General features: G+C 40.3%; 1 protein-coding gene across 1 annotated transcript; it reads left to right on the top strand.

Annotated features, from left to right (window-relative positions):
* Nucleotides 1–3311: 3311 nt before the first annotated feature.
* Nucleotides 3312–19134, top strand: LOC131257962 (uncharacterized). Its single transcript, XM_058258949.1, has 6 exons — nt 3312–3674; nt 6784–6906; nt 15009–15188; nt 15266–15347; nt 16512–16576; nt 18656–19134. The coding sequence occupies exons 1-6, from the start codon at nt 3381–3383 to the stop codon at nt 18953–18955; spliced, it is 1044 nt and encodes a 347-aa protein (XP_058114932.1). The 5' UTR covers nt 3312–3380; the 3' UTR covers nt 18956–19134.
* Nucleotides 19135–21084: the final 1950 nt, after the last annotated feature.

Genomic DNA, 21084 nt, shown 5'->3' on the forward strand with positions numbered 1-21084 from the left:
TCGCCACCATTTCTTATAGTGTTGTTAACCTAAAGGGCTGTTTGATTTTTGAGGGAAAAGGTAATTACCTAGTAAATAAGTAATAATTATATACGATTAATTATTGTATCGTTTTTTGTACCGACCTTGAGGGCTTAACTTTTCAGCATTAAAACTGAGGAAGGTTGCCAAATGAACACAGGGCCCAGTGTGATGCACGTGATGTATCAAAACCATTCATCCTATATGTTAGCCTCATTTAGGCCAAAAATGAGGTAGATCTAAAGCTCTAGTGGACCACACCACAGGAAACAGTGAAAATTGGATGCTTGCCGTATAAAAATTTATGTAGCCCTCTGATGTTTTGGATGAAGCTGATATTCGTGTTTACCCCTTATTAATGTTTTTATGACTTCATGAACAGATTAGATGGCAAATAAACATTAATGTGGGCCCAATAAACAAAATAACTTTCAATGGTGGACGTTTAAGGCTATTGTTTCCTATGTTATGGGCCACTTGAGCATTGCATTTGTCTCAATTTTGGACTTAGGCTCTAAAATCTTTTGATAAAATAGATGGACGTATGAATATGTCATGCACATCACAATGGGGTCCACAAATGTAAGTCAGATTTTTTGGACTAATTTTGGAGAAGTAAATGCATTTGAAAATTCAAATACAGCGAAAAGGTAATAATGAGCTTTTCCAAGGGCATTTCCTTATTCACAAAAACCAACACAACCACTTCATTTTTTTTTAAATGATCGGAAAAAATGGATGGAGGCATGAAACACATACATAGGATGGGCCGACATAGATGTTAAGCTTGGCATTGGAGGGGTCACTACCAAATCCGAATCCTCACCCAAGATGGTGCGCCTCTTAACATGGGGCCTACCTTGATGTAATTATTATACATCCATGCCGTCCATCCATTTTTCCATATCATTTTATAGTATGAGCCCAAGTATATCCAAATCTCAGGTGGACCATACTGTATGAAACAATAATGATTTAATAATTACCATTAAAACTTGCGGGGGCCACAAAAGTTTTGGAACAAGCTGATATTTGTGTTTCCCTTCATCCGGGTTTTTGTGCCCTGATCAACAGGCTGGATAATAAATAAAAATTACAGTGGGCCTTAGAAAGTTTTTAATATTGGGTGTTTAATCACAACCGTTTCCTGTAGTGTGGTCCACTTGAGATTTGGATCTACTTCTGTTTTGGTATCATGCCGTAGGATGGTCGGCTTGAACAAGACACATACATCATGGTGGGAGCCCACATAGCCTTCTCAGCACTGACCGGTACCTACGTTGGTAGAGGAGGGGTCACCGAGGTGGTTGAGATCTGTGGCTGTGGGGTCACCATGATATATGTGCCTTATATCCACACCGTCCATCGGTTTTAAAAAATCATTTTAGAGTATGAATCAGATTAAAATCTCAGGTGGACCATAATGCATGAAACAGTGGTAATTGACCATTAAAAATTCCTCGTGGGCCACAAAAGTTTCGGATCAAGCTGATATGTGTGGGGTCTCTTCATCCTTGTGTTTGTGACCTTATGAGCAGGTTGGATGGCAAATAAACATTCCTTTGGCCCATATGAATTTTTAATGGTGGGGATTCAATCACGACTCCTTCCTGCGTCGTGGTCCACCTAAGATTTGGATCTGTTTCATTTCTAGGATAATGCGGTAAAAGCGAGCTGTCAAAACGGATTGGCTACTCCCCCTCCCACCACCCAATGGCTGGTGGTCGGTGCTCTGTGGGCCCCACCATGATGTATATGTTTCATCCATGCCGTCCATCTGTTTTTCTAGATAATTTTGTGATATGAGACCAAAAATGAGATATTTATCAATCTCAAGTGGACCACATTATAGGAAAAAGTGTTGAATGACGTAGACCATTAAAAACTTTTTGGGGGTCATAAAAGTTTTGGATTAAGCTGATCTTTGTTTTTTCCCTTCATCTGGGTCTGTATGACCAAATCAACAGATTGGATGTTAAATAAACAGTACAGTGGGCCTTAGGAGGATTTTAATGGTGGATATCCAATCGCTATTGTTTTCCTATGGTGTGGTCCACCTGAGATTTATATCCCTCTCATTTTTTAGAATCAAGCCCTAAAATGATCAGTAAAAATGGATGAAACACATACATAATGGTGGGGCCACAGAGCACCGACCATCAACCATCGGGCTGGTGGCAGGGGAGTAGCCAATACGTTTCCTCGGTGTGGGCCCCACAGTTAGGGATCCACTTAGGGCTGTTCACGAGTCAAGCTAGCTCGAAAAGCTCGCTCGACTCCGCTCGAGTCAGCTCGGATTGACTCGGCTTGAATGACTGATTCAAGTCGAGCCAAGCTAATTATTTGAAGCTCGAGTTGAGTTCAAGCCAAGTTCGACCAGGGGACATTTCAACTCGACTCGACTTGAACTCGACTCGACTCGAAGCTCGAACTCGAGCTCGACTCGACTCGATTAATAAATATATTAAATATTTTATATATATATTATGTTAATATAAGTTTTAAGTTTAAACTTAAAAATTAAAAAATAAAAAACAAACCCTAAAGTCTCTACCCGATCGCACGCACCCCCTTCCCTTTCCCTTTCTTCTCTTTCTCTGCCCACTACTAGTTGCACGCCCGTCCCAACCACCATCACCAGTTTTCATTTCAGCTCCACAATTATATGATTTCAATCTCTTGAGATCTACTTCTTAGGCGAGAAACCTAAGAAATTCGAGATGGGTTCTTCTCAGATTTGTTAGAGCTTCAAGGAAATCCAATGATCTGATTAGCTAGAGCTCTTTACTTAGATTTCTGATATGTGTTTTGCTCTGTTTCTTTTCTAGTACTTGGATTTCTACTGGTGGAAGAAGATCAAGAACAGATCGGTTCTTACAGGTTTCCTCATCCGATTTGAAACTTTGTTTGGTTTTTTCATCGGGTTTTGTTTTAATTCTCTTAAGATTTTTGAATTTTTCATCAATGGAAGAGGATTAAGAACAGAATCCATTACTCTCTCACCCAACAAGCTCGAGCTCGACTCGAGGTAAACTTGACTTGACTCGAACCACTAGCTCGACTCGAACTCGACTCGACAACTTTGGCAAACAAGCCAAGCTTCAATGCTGAGCTCGAGCTTGAACTCGAGTACATCATGGACAAGCCAAGCCAAGCTTGGCCCACCTCGACTCGACTCGGCTTGATGCCCACCTTTAATCCACCCAAACCGGCCGGGGCCACACCTAATCCGGTCCCAATTGTATCCTATTCTAAAGTAATTTGTAAGCGCCTGCGTATCATCCTTCCCTCTCTACCAGAGCATAAAAGGAATACCTGTTCTGCTCCCGAGAGAGAGAGAGAGAGGGAGAGAGAGAGAGATGGCTGGTTTGCTTGCCTGGGCTGCAGATGTAGTGGGTGGCGGTGGTCACGACGAGCACGGAGACGGAAAGGATCGACCGTTCCCCGTCGTCGTTTTCACGCCCGAGCAGCAGCAGTACGCCCGAGAACTCGAACAGAGGGCTGCTTCCCTCCGCCGTTCCATCCAAGATCTACGGCTGAGAATCCCTCCCCCTCACATCTCCCAACGTCTGCCCCACCTCCACGCTCACTCCCTCGCTTCCAACGCTGCTCTTGCCCTCCAATTGAATTCTCACTCCACCACCCGCCAACAGGTCAGATCCCACTCTCTTTTCTTCTTCTCCTCAATTTCTGATGGATCCAACGGATGTGATGATCTGAATTCAGATCGGTAATCCCATGGGCCCCACCGTCGACATATGCTAGCTTCCTTGGTTAGTTTGTCACCATTTAAAAATGGTGGTGACTGATCCTCCTCGATCGTGGCACTGATCTAAAGCTATCCAAAGACCATCTAGATTGCGGGTCTCATTGTAGATGGGGTTATTATCTTCAAAATCATGCTGATTAAGCGATCCGAACCGTCCAATTAATGGCTATGAAATGGATGGTTAGAAATAAAATGGTGAGTGGTCCACATTTGAACGAGAGAAAAATAAAAATAAAATTCAGATGGTTAATATTGTCTTCTCAGTGCAAATTTTCATCTATGCACCATCCACAGTTGGGGCAGTGATTTGGATGGTCTGGATTGGCATACAACTATGTCATGTGTCCAGTTGAAGAGTCACCGCCATTTTGTAAATGGTGCAAAACTAACATAGTTGTCTAGTCATTGGAAGATAATGAGTTTTTCACTTCTGATGAATAAGGCCCATGGTTACATAATCTGGACCGTTTGTCTGCTGTGCTGTGTCCAAACGTCGTTTGAGTATGACTAGAAAATGTCCCTGACCCTGACTAGAACGTCGGTATGCTTTCAAACTGAAAATTGGTTCTGATATTGTTGAATGAACAAGCAAAAGCATCGTTGTTCTTCTAATGTGTGTTGATGATATCATTGTTACATGGAGTGAAGTGTCAATACTCTGAATTTTAGAAATATTTGGGTAAATGATTTCTACCAGGGACTGGGTGCACTGGTATTGAAGTGGCAAGGGAGAAGAGGGACTTATGTCACTCAACCAAGGTATTCTATAATGGTAATGGCGATGGCTTTTTGAAAAAAAAAAACTCTTTTACCCCTATGACGGGCTGTTACGAGCCATTTTTCTGTAATGCCCATTACGGCCCCATAACGTGTAATGTTTGCCACTGTTACCAGCCATCACATAACCATTTTTCTATACCTTGTTCTCAACACAAATATGCCATAAGTTTGTGAGAGCAGTTTCTTAGGTGCTAAACTAGTTGATTTTCCTATAGAAGTTATTCATAAGTTAACCCCATGCGAGGGGGAGCCTCTCTAGGATGTAGTGCCTCTCATGTGGAAGTTGTCCATCAGACCCTTCGATATTCAAAGGCCTTATTTAGGCTGTGATGTTCTCTATGTTTCTCATGGTCTTTATTTTATTTTTCATTTTTGCTTATGTTGCCGGTTGTGTTGGGTCAGTTACTCTTCGATTTTTGAAGGCTTATTTAGGCCGTGAAGTTCTCTATGCTCCTCACGGTCATCTTTTCATTTCTGCATATGTTGTTGCTGATTGGGTTGGTTGGTAAGTGGTCAACAATCTGCACAGGGTTATTGCGCTTTTGTTCATGGGAACTTGGTCACTTGGAGAAATAAGAAGCAATTTGTTATGGTTGGATCATCGATAAGAACATGGTAATGCAGATCATATAAACGGATTAGATCATTGATACATGGCCACAGATTCAAACTCTAAAGTCCTAACACAAAGTGAGTAATGCATCGAGATGTTTTGTAGCGAACCTCACTAAAAGTTATCACTTGATTGACGAGATGAGGGAAGTGGTAACGAATGTGATTGAAAGAGTTTCAAGAGGAGATATTGATATGATTAAGAAATAAGGATATATATGAGGGCGCGGTAACAAATGTGAGGACCACTAGTGGAGAGGGCAAATGGGTTTCCAATTACTGTAGGCTTACATTAGGGGCCAATGTTGAGCTTGTATCTTTTTTCATTTGTTATAGACAACAATTTAATGAGTCATTTACAAGAAGAGGGCCCATGGTGCGTGTTGTTTGCAGATGACATAGTTTTGATTGACGAGACAAGGGAGGCGGTAAACGCAAAGCTAGAACTATAGACAAAAGCTTTAGAATCTAAAGATTCTAAAATCAGTTGGACCAAAATAGAGTATATGGAAGGCAATGCTAGTGACAGTTGGAGGGGAAACTTGGAAATAATTAAGATTGTTTTTTTTTTTTTTTTAATGACAATAGGGTGTCCCAGCCCCTTATTAAGGCGAGACTATTCCATGCGGATGCATGCAATCACCCGCATACCATGTGCTTCGGGTAAAAGCACTGAGAGGGGAATTGAACTTGCACCTGTGGGGAATTAATTAAGATTGTTGACCTAGAGGTACCCCAAAATCACCATTTTCAGTATCTTGGTCAATAATTCATGAGAGCAAAGGAATAGAGAAGTATGTTGCTCATAGAATTAGAGCTAGGTGGATAAAGTGGACATGCACCTCTAGAGTTCTATGTGGTTGCCTCACACCAATTAGACCGAAAATGCTTTATGAGACAGAATGTTGTAATTGAAAAGATAGCTATAAAACCAAAAATGCTTTATGGGACAAAATGTTGGTAGGATGGATAAGTGTGGCTGAAATGAGGATGTTGAGGTGGATGAGTGGCAAGACGATGGGGGATAGAATTAGAAATGAATGCTGCTGATGGAATTTAGGAGAAGCACCAATAGGTAATAAGAAGACGGAAAGTACGGAGACGAAGAATTGCATTAGTTAGGAGTGAGTTGGTTCAACTTGAAGGCTTTAGAAAGGGCAAGGGGAAGGCCCAAAATGGTGTGGATGGAGGTAGTAAGAAAAAATTTAATGACCTGTGGTTTAACCGAGTATATGGTCTTTAATAGAGTGGAATGGCGGAAGATGATTCATGCAGCCAGTTCCAATTAGTTGGGATAAAGGCTGAGGTGATGATGATGATGGTCACCCTAACATCTCATCAATAGATGTTTGCTGGATTTGGACCATTAAAATTTGCTAAATTCTTAAATTTGCAATGATTCCATCTTTATGATTTTAATTACCATTGAGAATAGGTTTCTACAAAATACGCCATATTGTAATGAGTGAAACTTTATATGTATTTCATGGTCAAAATATGTTTTGGTCCTGAGGTTGGCTAAAAATTGTGGCTGTGTACCAGTATGCTGTGTTCTTCTCCCTATATACTTAATTGTTGGGTTTTTCCCCCTTTTTTGCTAGGCACAATTAAGAGAGGTCACACTTCAAGAAGAAAATGTCGCATATGAAAAGGCTATATCGAATTGCCAAAAGAAAATTGAGGAGAAGTTGCAGGAAGCAGATCTACTGCAGCATAAGCTAAAGGTATATGGAGATCAAATTGCTCTAAAATTGTTCTATATTCCATAGTTAAAGGTTCTTGTTTATCATTTTTTTGGAACTAAATAATTGTTGAGAGTATGTTATTGCTAACAGTTTCCTTTACACAATTGTCTTACATATATTTATTTATATTTGTTTCCATCTACTTATGGATTTCTATTCTACAATCACATATCGGCATATGACTTTCATCAATTATCCCAGTTAAAATTTACTATTTTTTTTCCAAAAAATTTATTGATGATAGTTTAGAAGCATACTTGCCAATGTTGTCAAAATCGTTATCGTATCGCAAATCGTAATAAGGGTTGAATCGTATTGAATCGCAAATCGTATCGTGAATCGTAAGATTTTTTCAAATTCACAAAAATATATATAAAAGACATATGAAAAGATATATGTAAATCATAATAGATTAAAAACTCATCAATCATCCATTTACTATCAACATGTACCAAAAAAGTTAATGCAGAGGCGTTTCACACCGGGCTCGAGTGGGGTAGCCCATGGGATGCGACGACACACTCGGGGTGGGCGGCCCATGTGATTTGGGGCCCACGAGCTCACGAGGGGGGTTTGGCTGAGGTCCTAATCCATGAAATGTGGGGCCTGAGCTATGACATAAAAAGATTAATTCGCCATACTTTAACAATTCGAGCTTTTAGAGCAAGTAGTTAATTGTCCTGCATCAAATTGGTATCAGAGTGGGAGGTCTCGTGTTCGAGACTCCTCACCGGGGGTGATTAATGTAGGGGCATTTTTACACCGAGCTTGGGTGGGGTCGCCTGTGGGGTGCAGGGGCACACTCGGGGTGGGCGAGGCCTACAGGGGAGGTCTCGTATTCGAGATTCCTCACCGGGGGTGATTAATGTGCATTTCACACCGGGCTCGAGTGAGGTAGCCTGTGGGATGCGGGGGCACACTCGGGGTGGGCGGCCCGTGTGTGGCGGTACCCATGTGATTTGAGGCCCACGAGGGGGGTTCAGTCGAGGTCCTAACCCATGAGATTTGGGGCCTGGGCTATGAGATAAAGGGATTAATTCGCCACGTTGTAACAGTTCGAGCTTTTAGAGCAAGTGGTTAATTGTCTTGCATCAAATTGGTATCAAAGCGGGAGGTCTCGTGTTCGAGACTCCTCACCAGGGGTGATTACTGCAGGGGCATTTCCACATCGGGCTCGAGTGGGGTAGCCCATGGGATGTGGGGACACACTCGGGGTGGGTGACCCATGTGATTTGGGGCTCACGGGGGAGGTCTCATGTTCGAGACTCCTCACCGTGGGTGATTAATGTAGGGGCATTTCACACCGGGCTCGAGTGGGGTATCCCGTGGGATGCGGGGACACACTTAGGGTGGGCAGCCCATGTGATTTGGGACTCACGAGCCCACGAGGGGGGTTCGCCCGAGGTCCTAACCCATGAGATGTGTGACCTAGGCTATGAGATAAAGGGATTAATTCGCCATACTCTAACAGTTTAAGCTTTTAGAGCTAGTGGTTAATTGTCCTGCATCAAAAGTAATACATATCATGATATTATCAATTGAGAAAATGTATATGGTATACACATCATGATAGTAAAGGATCTGTCCTTTTCCTTTGTTTTCTTTTATTGCCTTTGAAAAATTTACCTTTTAAAAAATATAAGTCCTTAAAATTTTGTTTTGTACCTTTCTTAAGTGTAGAATCATGTTAGAAAACATGACATTGAATTCCATTGTGAATAAAAAGATATCTTGATTTCTTGATTTTGAGTTTTTTAATATCAAAATCCCCAAAAGAAAAAAGTAGGACATTTTTAATAGGAGAGAGCCTTTTTCATATTTTATGAGCAAAAGGGTACAAAGAAAAGGAAAATTTGAATAGAACATAATAATAAATTGAATTTTTAAAGTATTTTTTGCGGCCATTTACGTAGTCTACAATTATCTTACGGTTCGTATGATTTGATACGATTATTATACGATTCATACGATTATTTAGGATTTATAATTTGGGTGTATGATTTGATTCGTACACCCATACGATACGATATGAATCGTACGATTTTAATAAACATTGGTACTTGCTGATGAAATTAAATGCTTGAATCACATCTCTCTCTCTCTCTCTCTCTCTCTCTCTCTCTCTCTCTCCACAACTGAGTCTAGCATTAGCATGTTCTTCTCATGGAATAGTTCTCTTTTGGCGAGATGCCTGTAATTTAAGGTTCATCTTTCTCGAACCTATGTTTCCATCTTTTAGAATTGGAAACCTTGTATGACCTGTTGATTTGAACCTCCTCTCGTCATCCAATGTATGTCTTTGCATCTTTTTCAATGTCATAGTACTCTATAATACATTTTAAGCAGATGGGTAGACTAGCAAACTGGAGAACATAGAAGTATGTAGTTCCACGACCATCTTAGAGATAACTATTTTTCCATGCCACAATTCTGGCTATGATGCAAAAGACAATTATAGCAACATGTTTCAAAGAGGGATGCCCAACTTTAGACACCCTTATAGTAATACGAGTACAGACATGGGAATGCTAGGCGTCTGGTTAGTTTCTAGAAAGTTTTTAATGATGAAATAAATATTGCAAAATTGTTAGGAGCAAGGTATTCAATAAAGGCCGTAATAGCCAGCTTTATGGCCACAATGATACGGGCCATAATGCTTTTTGTTAGAATGATCACACATGTGACGTGCTCACACATGCGGACACATGTGACGTGATCACATGTGGTCATCTTGATTGGGTTCGGTCTTTATGTATTGGCGGCATGTGTACATGAGCCTTGGCTCTTTGGTGGTGGTTTTTAATTATTGAGGGTATTATTGTAATTTCACCTTTTCTAAATGAAAGCCCCGATATAATAAAACAAGTGGTGGGACATGTGGGGCTGCTAGAGCATCCCATTCTCTCTCTCTCTCTCTCTCTCTCACGTTTTTCTTATCCTTTTTCTTTCTTTCTTTTTCTCCAAAATCAACATGGTATCAAAGCTATGTTGATCCATTTTTCGTCTTGATCTCTCACTTCTTCATCTTACTTTTTTTTTTTTCCCATTCTCCCTGGTGGGAAACCCTAATGTGTTTGGGTCTGACCTAACCTAATCTCTTCTGGTTGTTGTACCCCCATGCAATGGGTGGTGAAATCATGTTTAACAAGGGTGTGTAAGGCCTGTTTTTGCATTATACCCACGTGGTGGGATAAAGTGGGCCATCTTTCATCCAGTATGCAATCTACGGTTAGTTTTGAAGTATGGAATCAGATTTAAAGGCTGAAAATTCAGAAATTTATGTAAGCCCCTTGTGTATCCCGTATGGAAGTTGTATTCCGCATACTTAAATATTTAAAGGGTGCCCCAGGCCGTGGAACTCTCTACAAAAGAAATGGACACCTTAGAGTGGAAGGATTCTCTGATGCAGACTGGGTTGTATCTCCTTTAGATAGGCGATCGAATTGCATTTGGTCATGTGCAAATTCCCTCCGGTGTTTGATATCAACAAGAAGGTTTATGTGAATCCTGATATCACATATTCCAATGCCAATTGTGTATTGTATAGGATTTCCAGTGGATTTCAAAATCCACTACAATTGTGGGCCCCATGTTGATGTGCGTGTTTTATCCACACCAAGATATTCCGTAATGGTAACGGTGGTCATAACGGTAACCATCGTCACCTTTACGATGCGGGTTGTAATGGCTGTTATGACCCCTGTAACGGTCGTTATGGTCTCTCTCTCTCTCTCTCTCTCTCTCTCTCTCTCTCTCTCTCTCTTTCTCTAAAAAAATCCAAAGAACCTATATCGGACTTGTAATGGACTGTTGCGGGGCCGTCATTGCCTTTACGAGGTGCGTAACGGGCCATTACGGGGGCTGTAATGACCTTTACGAGTCATTTTTTCTGTAACAGCTGTTACAACCTTTATGACCTGTAACATGTGATGGTTTCCATTGTTACCCTTATGTAATGGCCTTTACGACACACCATGATCCACACTGTCTATCCATATGTGCCCTTTACACATGACATTCCAGCTGTATATGCGTACAAGTGACCGACATTAGTTGTGAAATGTGGCCCATTGATTATAATTCCACATTTTCCCAAATGTGGTATGGAATCAAAAGAAGGCATTATACCATGTCGGTAGATGACACAAACATGGGATGGAATAGGATGAATCTCATAGAATGGGAGACAATCCACTACCAGTAGCATTAATTGCAAAAATGCATTTCAATCTATTACAATACATCCTAATCCCGTGCGCCAAATAAAAGAGTTCTAGGCAAGGTATTCAATAATGGTAATAGTGGCCTTAATGGCCACTGTAATTATTGTTAAGATACAGGCCATAATAGCGGTTACAACCATTAAAAAAAAACTGTGTTGGCACTGTAACGGCTGTTACAACCCTGTAATGCATAGTGGTTCCTAGTGTTACCGTTACGTATGGCCGTAAGATAACTATTTTTGAATACCTTGGTTCTGGCCAATGTTCGAAATATCTCCGATATTATCGAAATATCTCCAATATTATCTTTATCTCTAGCTCAGCGATATTGATAACACTGGTAGTGATATCGATAACGTTGGTAGTATTAGAAATTCTAGGTATTAGAAATGTATCGTTAAGTATTGCCAACATATCAATATCGCTAATGTAATTGCCAATATTTTCAACTATGTAAATTCTAGGTGTCGCTTGTATTGCCAATGCATCAATATTGTCAATATTTTCAACTATGTAAATTCTAGGTAATGCTTGTATCATAATTGTATTAACGATATTTTAATAGTAAATTTTTATTTCAATTTTATTTCTTGGACACATGGTTGTATATAGTGTTCAATTCGTAATTGATAATATCTCGATATTATTGATATCGCAACATGCGTGATATTGAGACCACAATCTTTCGTTTCCTTGCCAATTGTTGCTGATTTCTTTATGAAATATCATGTGTTGTTAATATTTTGGAATATACATGGATGGTTGGATGGAGGGTTCGATGGTTAAATAGACCGGATGGGATGGTTGGACTAATTTCTTACAACAATACATGCTTTTAAGGCCCCATTAAATGGAAACTTGTTATGTATGCATTCTTTTTGCAATTTTTTAATTTCTAAATATGCAAATATGTTCATTTTATCATCTCTTGAAGTTTAGCTGAAAATTCCACCGTTTTTCCCATGTTTCCTTGCATTTCTGGTTATCAACGATATTATCGGTTATATCGATATTGTTTCTGTATCACTGGCCAGGGAAACTTGTAGTGATACCGATATTTCGAACACTGGTTTTGGATAGATGCAGTAAACAAAGACTTAATGACCTATGGTCTAATAGAAGTTAAGTGGAATGGCGGAACATGATTCATGTAGCCAATCCCAATTAGTTGGGATAAGTCTTAAATGATGATATTATAATATTTCTCTTCATTTCAAAAGGAACAATTAAGGTTTTCGCCTTGTGCAAGTGTTGTCTAGCTTCTGTTGCAAGTGCTGCCTTTTCTCTCCTGGCCGCAGAAATTTAGAAAAAGAGGCAATAATATATACGTTACTCTGGTTGACTATGAGGGATCACATACATGCGTCTTATGGGTAATGTAACCCAAGTATAGTATAATTTCTCATTAAAGAAGGCGACTTTGTTAACGAGGAATTATTCCATATTCCATCTGAAATAGACCTTTTTAAAGTTTATTTATTTATAAAATATATATTTTTAAATTAATCAAAGTAGATTATTTAATCGATAAATCATATTTCTGAGGGCTTGGTGCATCTGACACTTTCTGCTGTTTCAGATTCCGACACCTGTATCTGTGACCATTCAATATAGTACAAAATAAATAGTGTATGAACAATGGGTTCTCATTTAAACTGTGCCCATGCTGTATCATCCACATATCAGGCATGCATCTGTATTTATCCAATGAATGATGCTACTCAGGGGCTTTTGGTTATCCTTGTATAGATGCCCAATAACAAAGGAAAACTAATAAGCATGCATGAGAATGTCCATTTTATATCTCAAAATACCTTCAATAATGGCACAACTAGTTTGTCAATAACAGTGAGCTTAAGCTTGTTTTTGGCCAGATTAAGTTGGGAGCAATGTTACCTAATTGCCAATCCACTACTTTTTCCCGCAACGGATTATCGGTCATCTATGTTACCAGCCCAAAATTATCTTTTAAACTCTTATCATTGATTAAGTAATTTAAATTTAAATTTATAATTTAGAGGTATGTACTTTGATTTATGTAATATTAGGCATGTCTTTACTATATATAAAGCGAGTAGGTCTTGGAGATTTTTGCCCCTGGCAGTAGTTTTCTTAGATGGAGACCTTGAATATTTTAGGGATGTGGTAAGACATTTTAAATAAAGTTAAGGATATTTTAGGAATTTGAAAATGTGGTTGGTGTCAGTCGGATGGCTGAAATAAATTTTTTTTTTGAACATTAATGATTTTATTAAGATGCCAAAAATTACAAAGCCCGAAAAAGGTTACAACTCAATCCGACTATCCGGAAAATGATCAATCGCCTTTGAAGCTATCTCCCACTCCATCACATGATATTTAGCCCTACTGAAGATCTCCATTTCTTTCCCCTTCCTGTTCCGAAAACATATATCACTCCTTTCTAACCAAAGGAAATGGATACCTGCTAGTAGACACATTTGCCATACTTTTTCCCCAGACTTTCCTTCATTGGCTCCATGCTACATAAAAAAGAAGGAATCAATGGAAACCGGCATCACCCATGCTACACTAAATAATTTGAAGACAATCCAATAACCTTTTAGCAAACAACCAATGGATAAAAAGATGATCCACCGATGCCTCATCCTGAACGCACATAAGGTAGGCGTTTGGAAGAATCATCTTTCTCTTGCGAAGATTATCGACTGTTAGCACCTTTCTCCCCACAAGCTAAGCGAACGCTACTACCTTTGGAGAAACCGATGTCAGACTTCCCTCTTCATTGATCCCTATCCCACTTAACTGGTTGTAGAAGGATTTCACCAACAAGGTACCTGATTTATCTTCTCTCCAAATCAGCGAATCCGACACAGACATTACCGGATGCACCTTAGATAGCAAACCCATCAAATTCAGTAATTCTACGATTTCATCATCCTCGAGTTTTTTTTTTTGGTTAGCTTGTTAGTACACCCCACTGTCAGTTCACACTTCACTGTTAGCCACCCCCACTAGGGATTGATACCAAGACCTCAGTGTTGAAACGAGGTATCTTTCACTCAGCCTACCACTTGAGCTATGGATCAGGGTTTCATCCTCGAGATTTCTTTTACACAACAGAGCCCAAATAACTTCCTCTTTGTGCACTGAGAAGCATCTATCCACTCTTAAATCTACCTCCAAAGCAATCCCCACTAGCTGCAAAAGCCAGCAAATGGTGATGGCTCAGATTTTACCTGCAAAAGCCAGCAAATGGCTTATATTTTACCTGCAAAAAAGCTTGTGTGGCCAACTTCTTCTCTCCCCCACTTGAGCTCAGATATTCTCTCCCCTTATTTCTCTCTTCCTTCATCTCTCTGTGTGAGTTGCATGTCCCAAACCCGCTAGTAGAATATAATACACATGCAAGATTTACAAGAGTAACATTCACCATTCAGTGCAAACCTTCTAAAAAAACTCATTTAGTGGAGAAATTGCAACAAACATAGGAACATGCAACTCACACGAAGACGATATGGTGCTTGATAGAGTGGGAAGGTGGAACAGTATTGTCTAGCCAACACTAAGTAGCTGGTATAATGCTTAGATGATGATGAAGTAAACTTGGTAATATGCCCTGGAGCAACGCACATGATCCTACTGCTAGAGTACAATGTATTGGAGGAAGTAACATACTGCATTCCTGTTCATGTACCATGTACTTGAGTGGCCGACGATTTAGAGAGAGGGTGCAACAGCTTCTTTTAGTTTTTCTGCAGCCACTGAGCCACATGCTCCTAAGCCTATTCCCATTCAAGGGGAAGGGGTTGCCAGTTGAGGTGCTGTTAATGGTCTGCGGAAGTATCTGTCATGTTACTGAATAATGCTTCCTTGCAGGAAATGGACTTGACAGAGAAGTCTTTGAGAGCTGATCTGGAAAGAACACTAGCTACAAAGAAGAACAGTCAGTCTGGTGAATCTGTTGATGATCCCAAAACCAGAGGAGAACCTCACACAGACAGTGAAGCTTCAAAAACCATCTTGCAAGAAGAATTAGACAACAAGAAAAAAGAACTGGTCAGTTTGCATCCTTTGTCGTGTTCATCACATCATTGACTGACAAGAAGGTTGATAATATTCTTTGCTACTTCCAGAGTTCTATGGAAGAGATGGTCCAAGAGTTGGAGGAAAAATGGGGACAGATTCAACAAAGTTCGATGAGGCAGCCTTCACCAGGTAAGTCCACGCATTGATTGGTTCCAAGTTCATTGGTATTGTGACTTTTCTGATAATATCAATCAGATTCATGTTAATCTGTAGTTATTAATACATAAAATTGTACTTTTGGGTCCATTTGGGTGCATTAAATATCATGATATTTCATGATCTTTTGTGCCAAATTCGACTGATTAATCATAAAATATCATGATATTTTGGCGCAACCAAACACACCCTTAGCTTGAAGTTTCGTGCTATATGATCCTCTACAATCGATTCTAGCTCATGATATTATTTTTGAAGAGCTAATTTGGTAAATTGGTAGGTTAGATGTTAATCTGTTAGTCTCATGACAAAATTGGTGGTTTTTTTTTTCTTAAATTATATAAATAGTTAAAATATGGGATTTTTATGACGAAAATCCTCAAGAAGTCTGATTTTCCCAATAACGTCTTTGACTTATTTGAAGTCCTGAAACAAACTTTTGGGGATGAAACGGCCAAAGTTCCCTTGATTCTTTTCCACCTTAAAAATGTAGTTGAGCATTGTGGGGTCCATATGAGTCCAACAGGTGCACCCCACCTTGATGATCAGATGTCTAAAAAGTCCAACAGATCCAATTACAGTTCACATGTTTATTTTGAGGTTTTCAAGTGGTGTGCATTGTTCTTTATACACATGCCAGGTGGGCCAACGTGCTTGACTTCACTTTAGAGAAATAGATGATAGGCATTTGGTCATTTCACCCCCTCAGAAAGTCTTTTTGGGACTTCTAACCGGTCAAGGTCTTTCTTGGGATAATTAGAAGTCTTGAGGATTTTGTAAATCCCAAGAAAACAGCTGATGTTGTTTTCTCCTGATGTTAATTTGATCACGGCGTTGATTATAAGGGCCTGCTGGTAAAATCTACAGGGGAAAAATGTGTAAGATATTGTTTTCGTGTTACTAAATTCTGGTGTCTCATCCATGCGTTCTTTGTGTAGAGATGTAAATATGCACATCCATAGATGTGGTTATTCTCATTCATACTCATAACAAACCCAATCGCCTGTGATGCTTGCTGCTTGCACTGATTTCTGTATGTTTTAAGTTCATTGCATTTCTTTGCCAATCTGAAGGAGAAACAGCTTTGTAAGTGTTGGGTTGTGTATGTTAAGCTTATATGCCAATCTTGTCATGCAGCACAAAGAGAGAAGGTTTTGGATAAACAGCTTCACAGCTTGATTGAGCAACTTGCAGCAAAGCAGGTCAGTTTCATCATGCATGATCTTGAAACCATTGGAAAAAGAAAAAATAAGAATGCTGATGTGATTCATGGGAGAGAGTAGATTGTACAGACATTCTTGACATGTGGTGGAGAACCTTGAACATTCCCTGGCCCAGAAATCAGGCTGGTTCGCTTATCATGTGGGCTACACTTCTTTTCCAAAATGGATGGTTAGAGAAAGAATAACTGACTGTCTATTCTCAATGTACATAAACAGTCACATTCCAGCCTGATTTTTTTTAAGTGCATGTTCAGGATGGAACTACCTGATGAATTGTCCACATGTCACACACATGTGCCAGGTTGGCATGTATACCATGAATTGTGTCTTCAAGATATCTATCTTTGCCGAGGCTTAAGTATCATCCGGAACCAGCCGGATACGTACCGGTATCGTCCAAGGGAGATGTGAACTGCCAGGCCTGTATGCCAGAACCATGCTAGAATCGGTCAGCCTTGTCCTGACTGGTCCGAATTCGCCCAACTTGCTCGATATGGAAGCGTCGTGGCCTTTCTGACTAGGTCCGCTACAAAGGTTCAATAGAAAATTTCACTCTCTTTTTTGCAACTCTCTCAAAAAACCTAGATGTAGGGTTTTCCAACCCTCTGAGTCCGATTTTGACCATGAAATCAACAAAACACACCTACAAATGCAAGATTCAGCCACGAAGAGTGATTTTTCCTCCATTTCTTTGGATTTCTGAAAATCTTTCAAAATTGAGGTAAAAACTTGCAATTGATTAAATGGCACACAGGGTGACCTATTGTTGATGCGATCCGTTCATTCATTCATTCATTCATACAACTAGGAGCAAGCCATGGTGCAAAAGTCATGCAATCAAGTGATCTGAAGCTTCCAATCAATAGCATGAAAATAGACAGTGAAGGTTGACTAGGGACAAAATAGGTCCAATAATCATCTTGAAACATCTAGTAGATCCCACTTTGTAGTTCTTCTGATTCTAAAGTAATAATTTGATTTGACGATTCTAACCATGTGATTTATGGCTCAAAACAATGGACGATTGTAAGAAATTGGCCCCATTCAAAGGTGATTTATGGCTTGTAAACAATGGATGGTTCTAACAAATTGGCCCCATTCAAAGGGTTAGGATCATCCTTCGGCAGGATTCTTGCACCATGGCTTGCTCCCAGTAGTTTGAATGAAGAATGAATGGTTCAGATCAACGATGTGTTGCTCCATGTGCCATTCATAAGGTATGGGGATGTTGCTAACATCCTATGAAAGTGTGGACATTAGTAAAACCCACTCACACGCATGTGCGCATGGAGGGAGGGAGATGCTCACACACCAGTTGGATGTCCAACTAGTTGTCATGTGGGGCCCACCATGGTGTTTGCATGATGAGCTAGCAAGGTTGTCCCATCCTTAAAATGGGATGCCCCAAAAATCAGGCCGATCCAACTATCAGGAGGGTCACACCATAGAAAACCATGGACAACCACCCAAAAAACTCCACATTCACGTGGGGCATCCCGTTTTCCTGGTTGAATCAACCTGATTTTTGGAGCATCCCATTTTCAGGGTAGGACAACCTTGTTAGACGGGCAAGATGTCGTACAAATACCATGGTGTGCCCCACGTACCAACTAGTTGGACATACAACTAGTTGTGTGTGAGCATTTCTCACATGCACGCACGCGTATCATTTCTTCTTTGAAATCATAAAATGTAAATATGAATTTCTTGAAGATGGTATAAAATCATAAAATTCAAAAAATAAAAAAAGAACGAAGATAAAAATGAATTTCTTTGCTTTTTTTATTTTTATTTTTTAATGGCCAAGTATTAGCTAAATTTGCACGTGGAATGTTCATTCTAGGATTTCCTATTCGTTTGGATTTAACATTTTTCCAGATTATTTCCATTTTCTTAAAAAAAAATGGGGCCGATAAGGGTCTGTATGTCCAATACAGGTACACCGCGCGGCGATTGTCAAACCTTGATCTATGTACAAACACCTAGCATTTCTCCAAGTGTGAAAGCTTTTTCATTTTCAGTGCTTTCACACTGAGAGGGATGTTTTCTTCTATGTAGGCACAAGCAGAAGGATTGGTAACTGAAATCCATATTAAGGAGCAAGAGCTGGAGAGATTGAACGGGTTGCGGAGGCAGCTCGAGAACGGCAGTATGGAAGCCAGTGCAGCAAGGAATCGGCTTGGAAGAAATAGTTCGATGGTTGGATCTGCTTCTGCGGACTACATTGTCGAACCCCATGGCAGACCGCATGTCGGAGGCAGGATGCAAAACCAGCAGAAGCTCATGCTCATGAGGTCTTCCTTTGTGCTCTATATATTGATCCTTCATGTGTTGGTCTTCATCAAGCTTTCATTCTAAGCGCTCTCGCTCCGATGATTCATCACTGGTTCTGATTGTACGGTGTTGGTATGTATTAGCTGTGTATATAATTTGAAATCGTTTTGCCATTTTTTTTCGAGCATATGATTCGGCGAACATTCGATTGTTGTTGTGAGGTTGTGCATGAATGACCATTTACGAATGACCATTTATGGTGACCGTCTGTTCTAGAAATCCAAGGGCATCTGTGAGTTTCATGAAATGCCAACCGACCTAAGTCATCTCTACTGCATGTATGGCATGTTTATACAGTCATCGGCAGATCATCGATGCCATTGATAAAATTCATATTGGTGGATTTACCTAATCGTTTGTATGAGGCCTGAAATGGATGGTGATTTTCAACATATAACGAAAGTGACCGATGATGCGCGGCAAAACTAGCAATGATCGGATGGAGTTCTAGTCTGTGTCCATCATCGATGTGGCATGTGTGCTTTGATCATGACCATTTATCAGTAAACCACCTTTCCGTATGCCACATTTCAAAAGTACAGTGGCTAGTGAGACTTTGCGATTCGCTTATGGCATGTTTGGTTGCCAAATTAAAAATGAGTTCATCTCATTTTAGTTTATTTAATTTTTAATTTTATTTATTTATTTTTACACACACACACGGGCACACCCACACACTACAATGGGTACTCAAACCTATGACCTTAAGTCTTGAAACTCTTGCTAGTCTACAACTAAGCTATGAATAAGGACCCAATTCATGTCATCTTTGTTATCATAATAGTTTATATAAATTGTTGGTTATACTTTTAATTGCAGCCCAAAAATTCAATCTCTTAAACTCATTTTTAAGTGGTACCCAAACAGGCCTTGTTAACTGATGAATGGATTCAGTAATTCATTGTTTCTAGTTACACAAGACCCAAAAAACTAACCATCCGAATGGAGAATGTGCATAAGATCCTCACCAGCCATCAAGTGCGGTGCTTCATGATCATCTCGAAAGCTAAAAATTGGGTTGGTCTAGAATTTAGAAGGCCATAGTGTAAGGAGGAGTGGGGATGGGATGCTCACCATTCGTTGAGTATGGGGCTCACCATGGTTTATATATGACATCCAATTCATTCACACATCTCCTCACCAAGATGAAGATACTCGAGAAAAATCACAATATTATGAAATGCAGGTGAACCACACCAAAAAGTTTTAGCAGATTTGGTTCATCCAGCACCAAGTCTACTGGCTTTGTTACATACCTCTCAACATTGTAAAATCCAAAAAAAAAAAACATAAATTCGGTGGGGGTAGAGCTGGGCATCGAGTTGAGTCAGATTGAGTTAGGGCTGACTCGACTCAATCCGGTTTTGAAATAGGCCTGACCTGAACTTGATCTGACTCGATAATGAGTCCAACATGCCTGACTCGATCTGAGTTCGGTCTGACCTAGACTGATCCCGACCTAGTCTGATCTGGTTAGAAGTATCAAGTCGGGTCGAGTTGGCATCGAGTTAGATGAGGGAGGGAGGGAGTGGAAGGAGAGAGAGGAGGAGTGTGATGGTGGTGGGTGGTTGCCGGGCTTGGAAGAGGAAGAGGGAGGGAGGGAGTGGAGAGGAGAGAGAAGAGGAGGAGGAGGACGGTGATGGTGGCGGGTGGTTGCCGGGCTTGGAAGAGGAGGAGGAGGGAGGGAGGGAGGGAGAGAGAGAGAGGTTGGGATCGGGTTGAGGTAGGGTTAGAGAGTCAGGTCGAGTCGGGTTTCAGATAGAGTTGAGTCTAACCGGATTGAGTTTCGAGTCGAGTTACTGGGTAACTTGAATTCGACTCGGTTTGAGTTTGGATCGGGCAAAGTTTACTCGGTTTGGACCAACTCGCCCATTTAGTTCGGGTTGAGTCGAATCGGATCGAGTCGGACGAGTTGAGTTAGCTGGATCGGGTTGTCCCGTGCCCACCTCTAGGTGGGGGTGAGATTTTAACCTCACAGGGGATTTGAAACCATGACCTGGTGTTGAAACTTATGTTCGTATACTACCAAGGCATGAGTAAGGGTAACACACACTAAGGCCTTAGAATTTATTTACATGCATATTCATAGAATGATGGTGAATGTTACAAAGAAAATTGCCTTTAATATTTTAACATGATAAATACCCATAATA

This window comes from Magnolia sinica, chromosome 10 (genome assembly GCF_029962835.1).
Source record: "Magnolia sinica isolate HGM2019 chromosome 10, MsV1, whole genome shotgun sequence".
Classification (NCBI taxonomy): domain Eukaryota; kingdom Viridiplantae; phylum Streptophyta; class Magnoliopsida; order Magnoliales; family Magnoliaceae; genus Magnolia; species Magnolia sinica.

Bases quoted from the DNA above. Each gene is read 5' to 3' on its own strand.
- LOC131257962 (XM_058258949.1), top strand. From the start codon at position 3,381: ATGGCTGGTTTGCTTGCCTGGGCTGCAGATGTAGTGGGTGGCGGTGGT. The intron at 15,348-16,511 runs GTAAGTCCACGC...CTTGTCATGCAG, and splicing joins GATGAGGCAGCCTTCACCAG to CACAAAGAGAGAAGGTTTTG. The intron at 16,577-18,655 runs GTCAGTTTCATC...TCTTCTATGTAG, and splicing joins AGCAACTTGCAGCAAAGCAG to GCACAAGCAGAAGGATTGGT.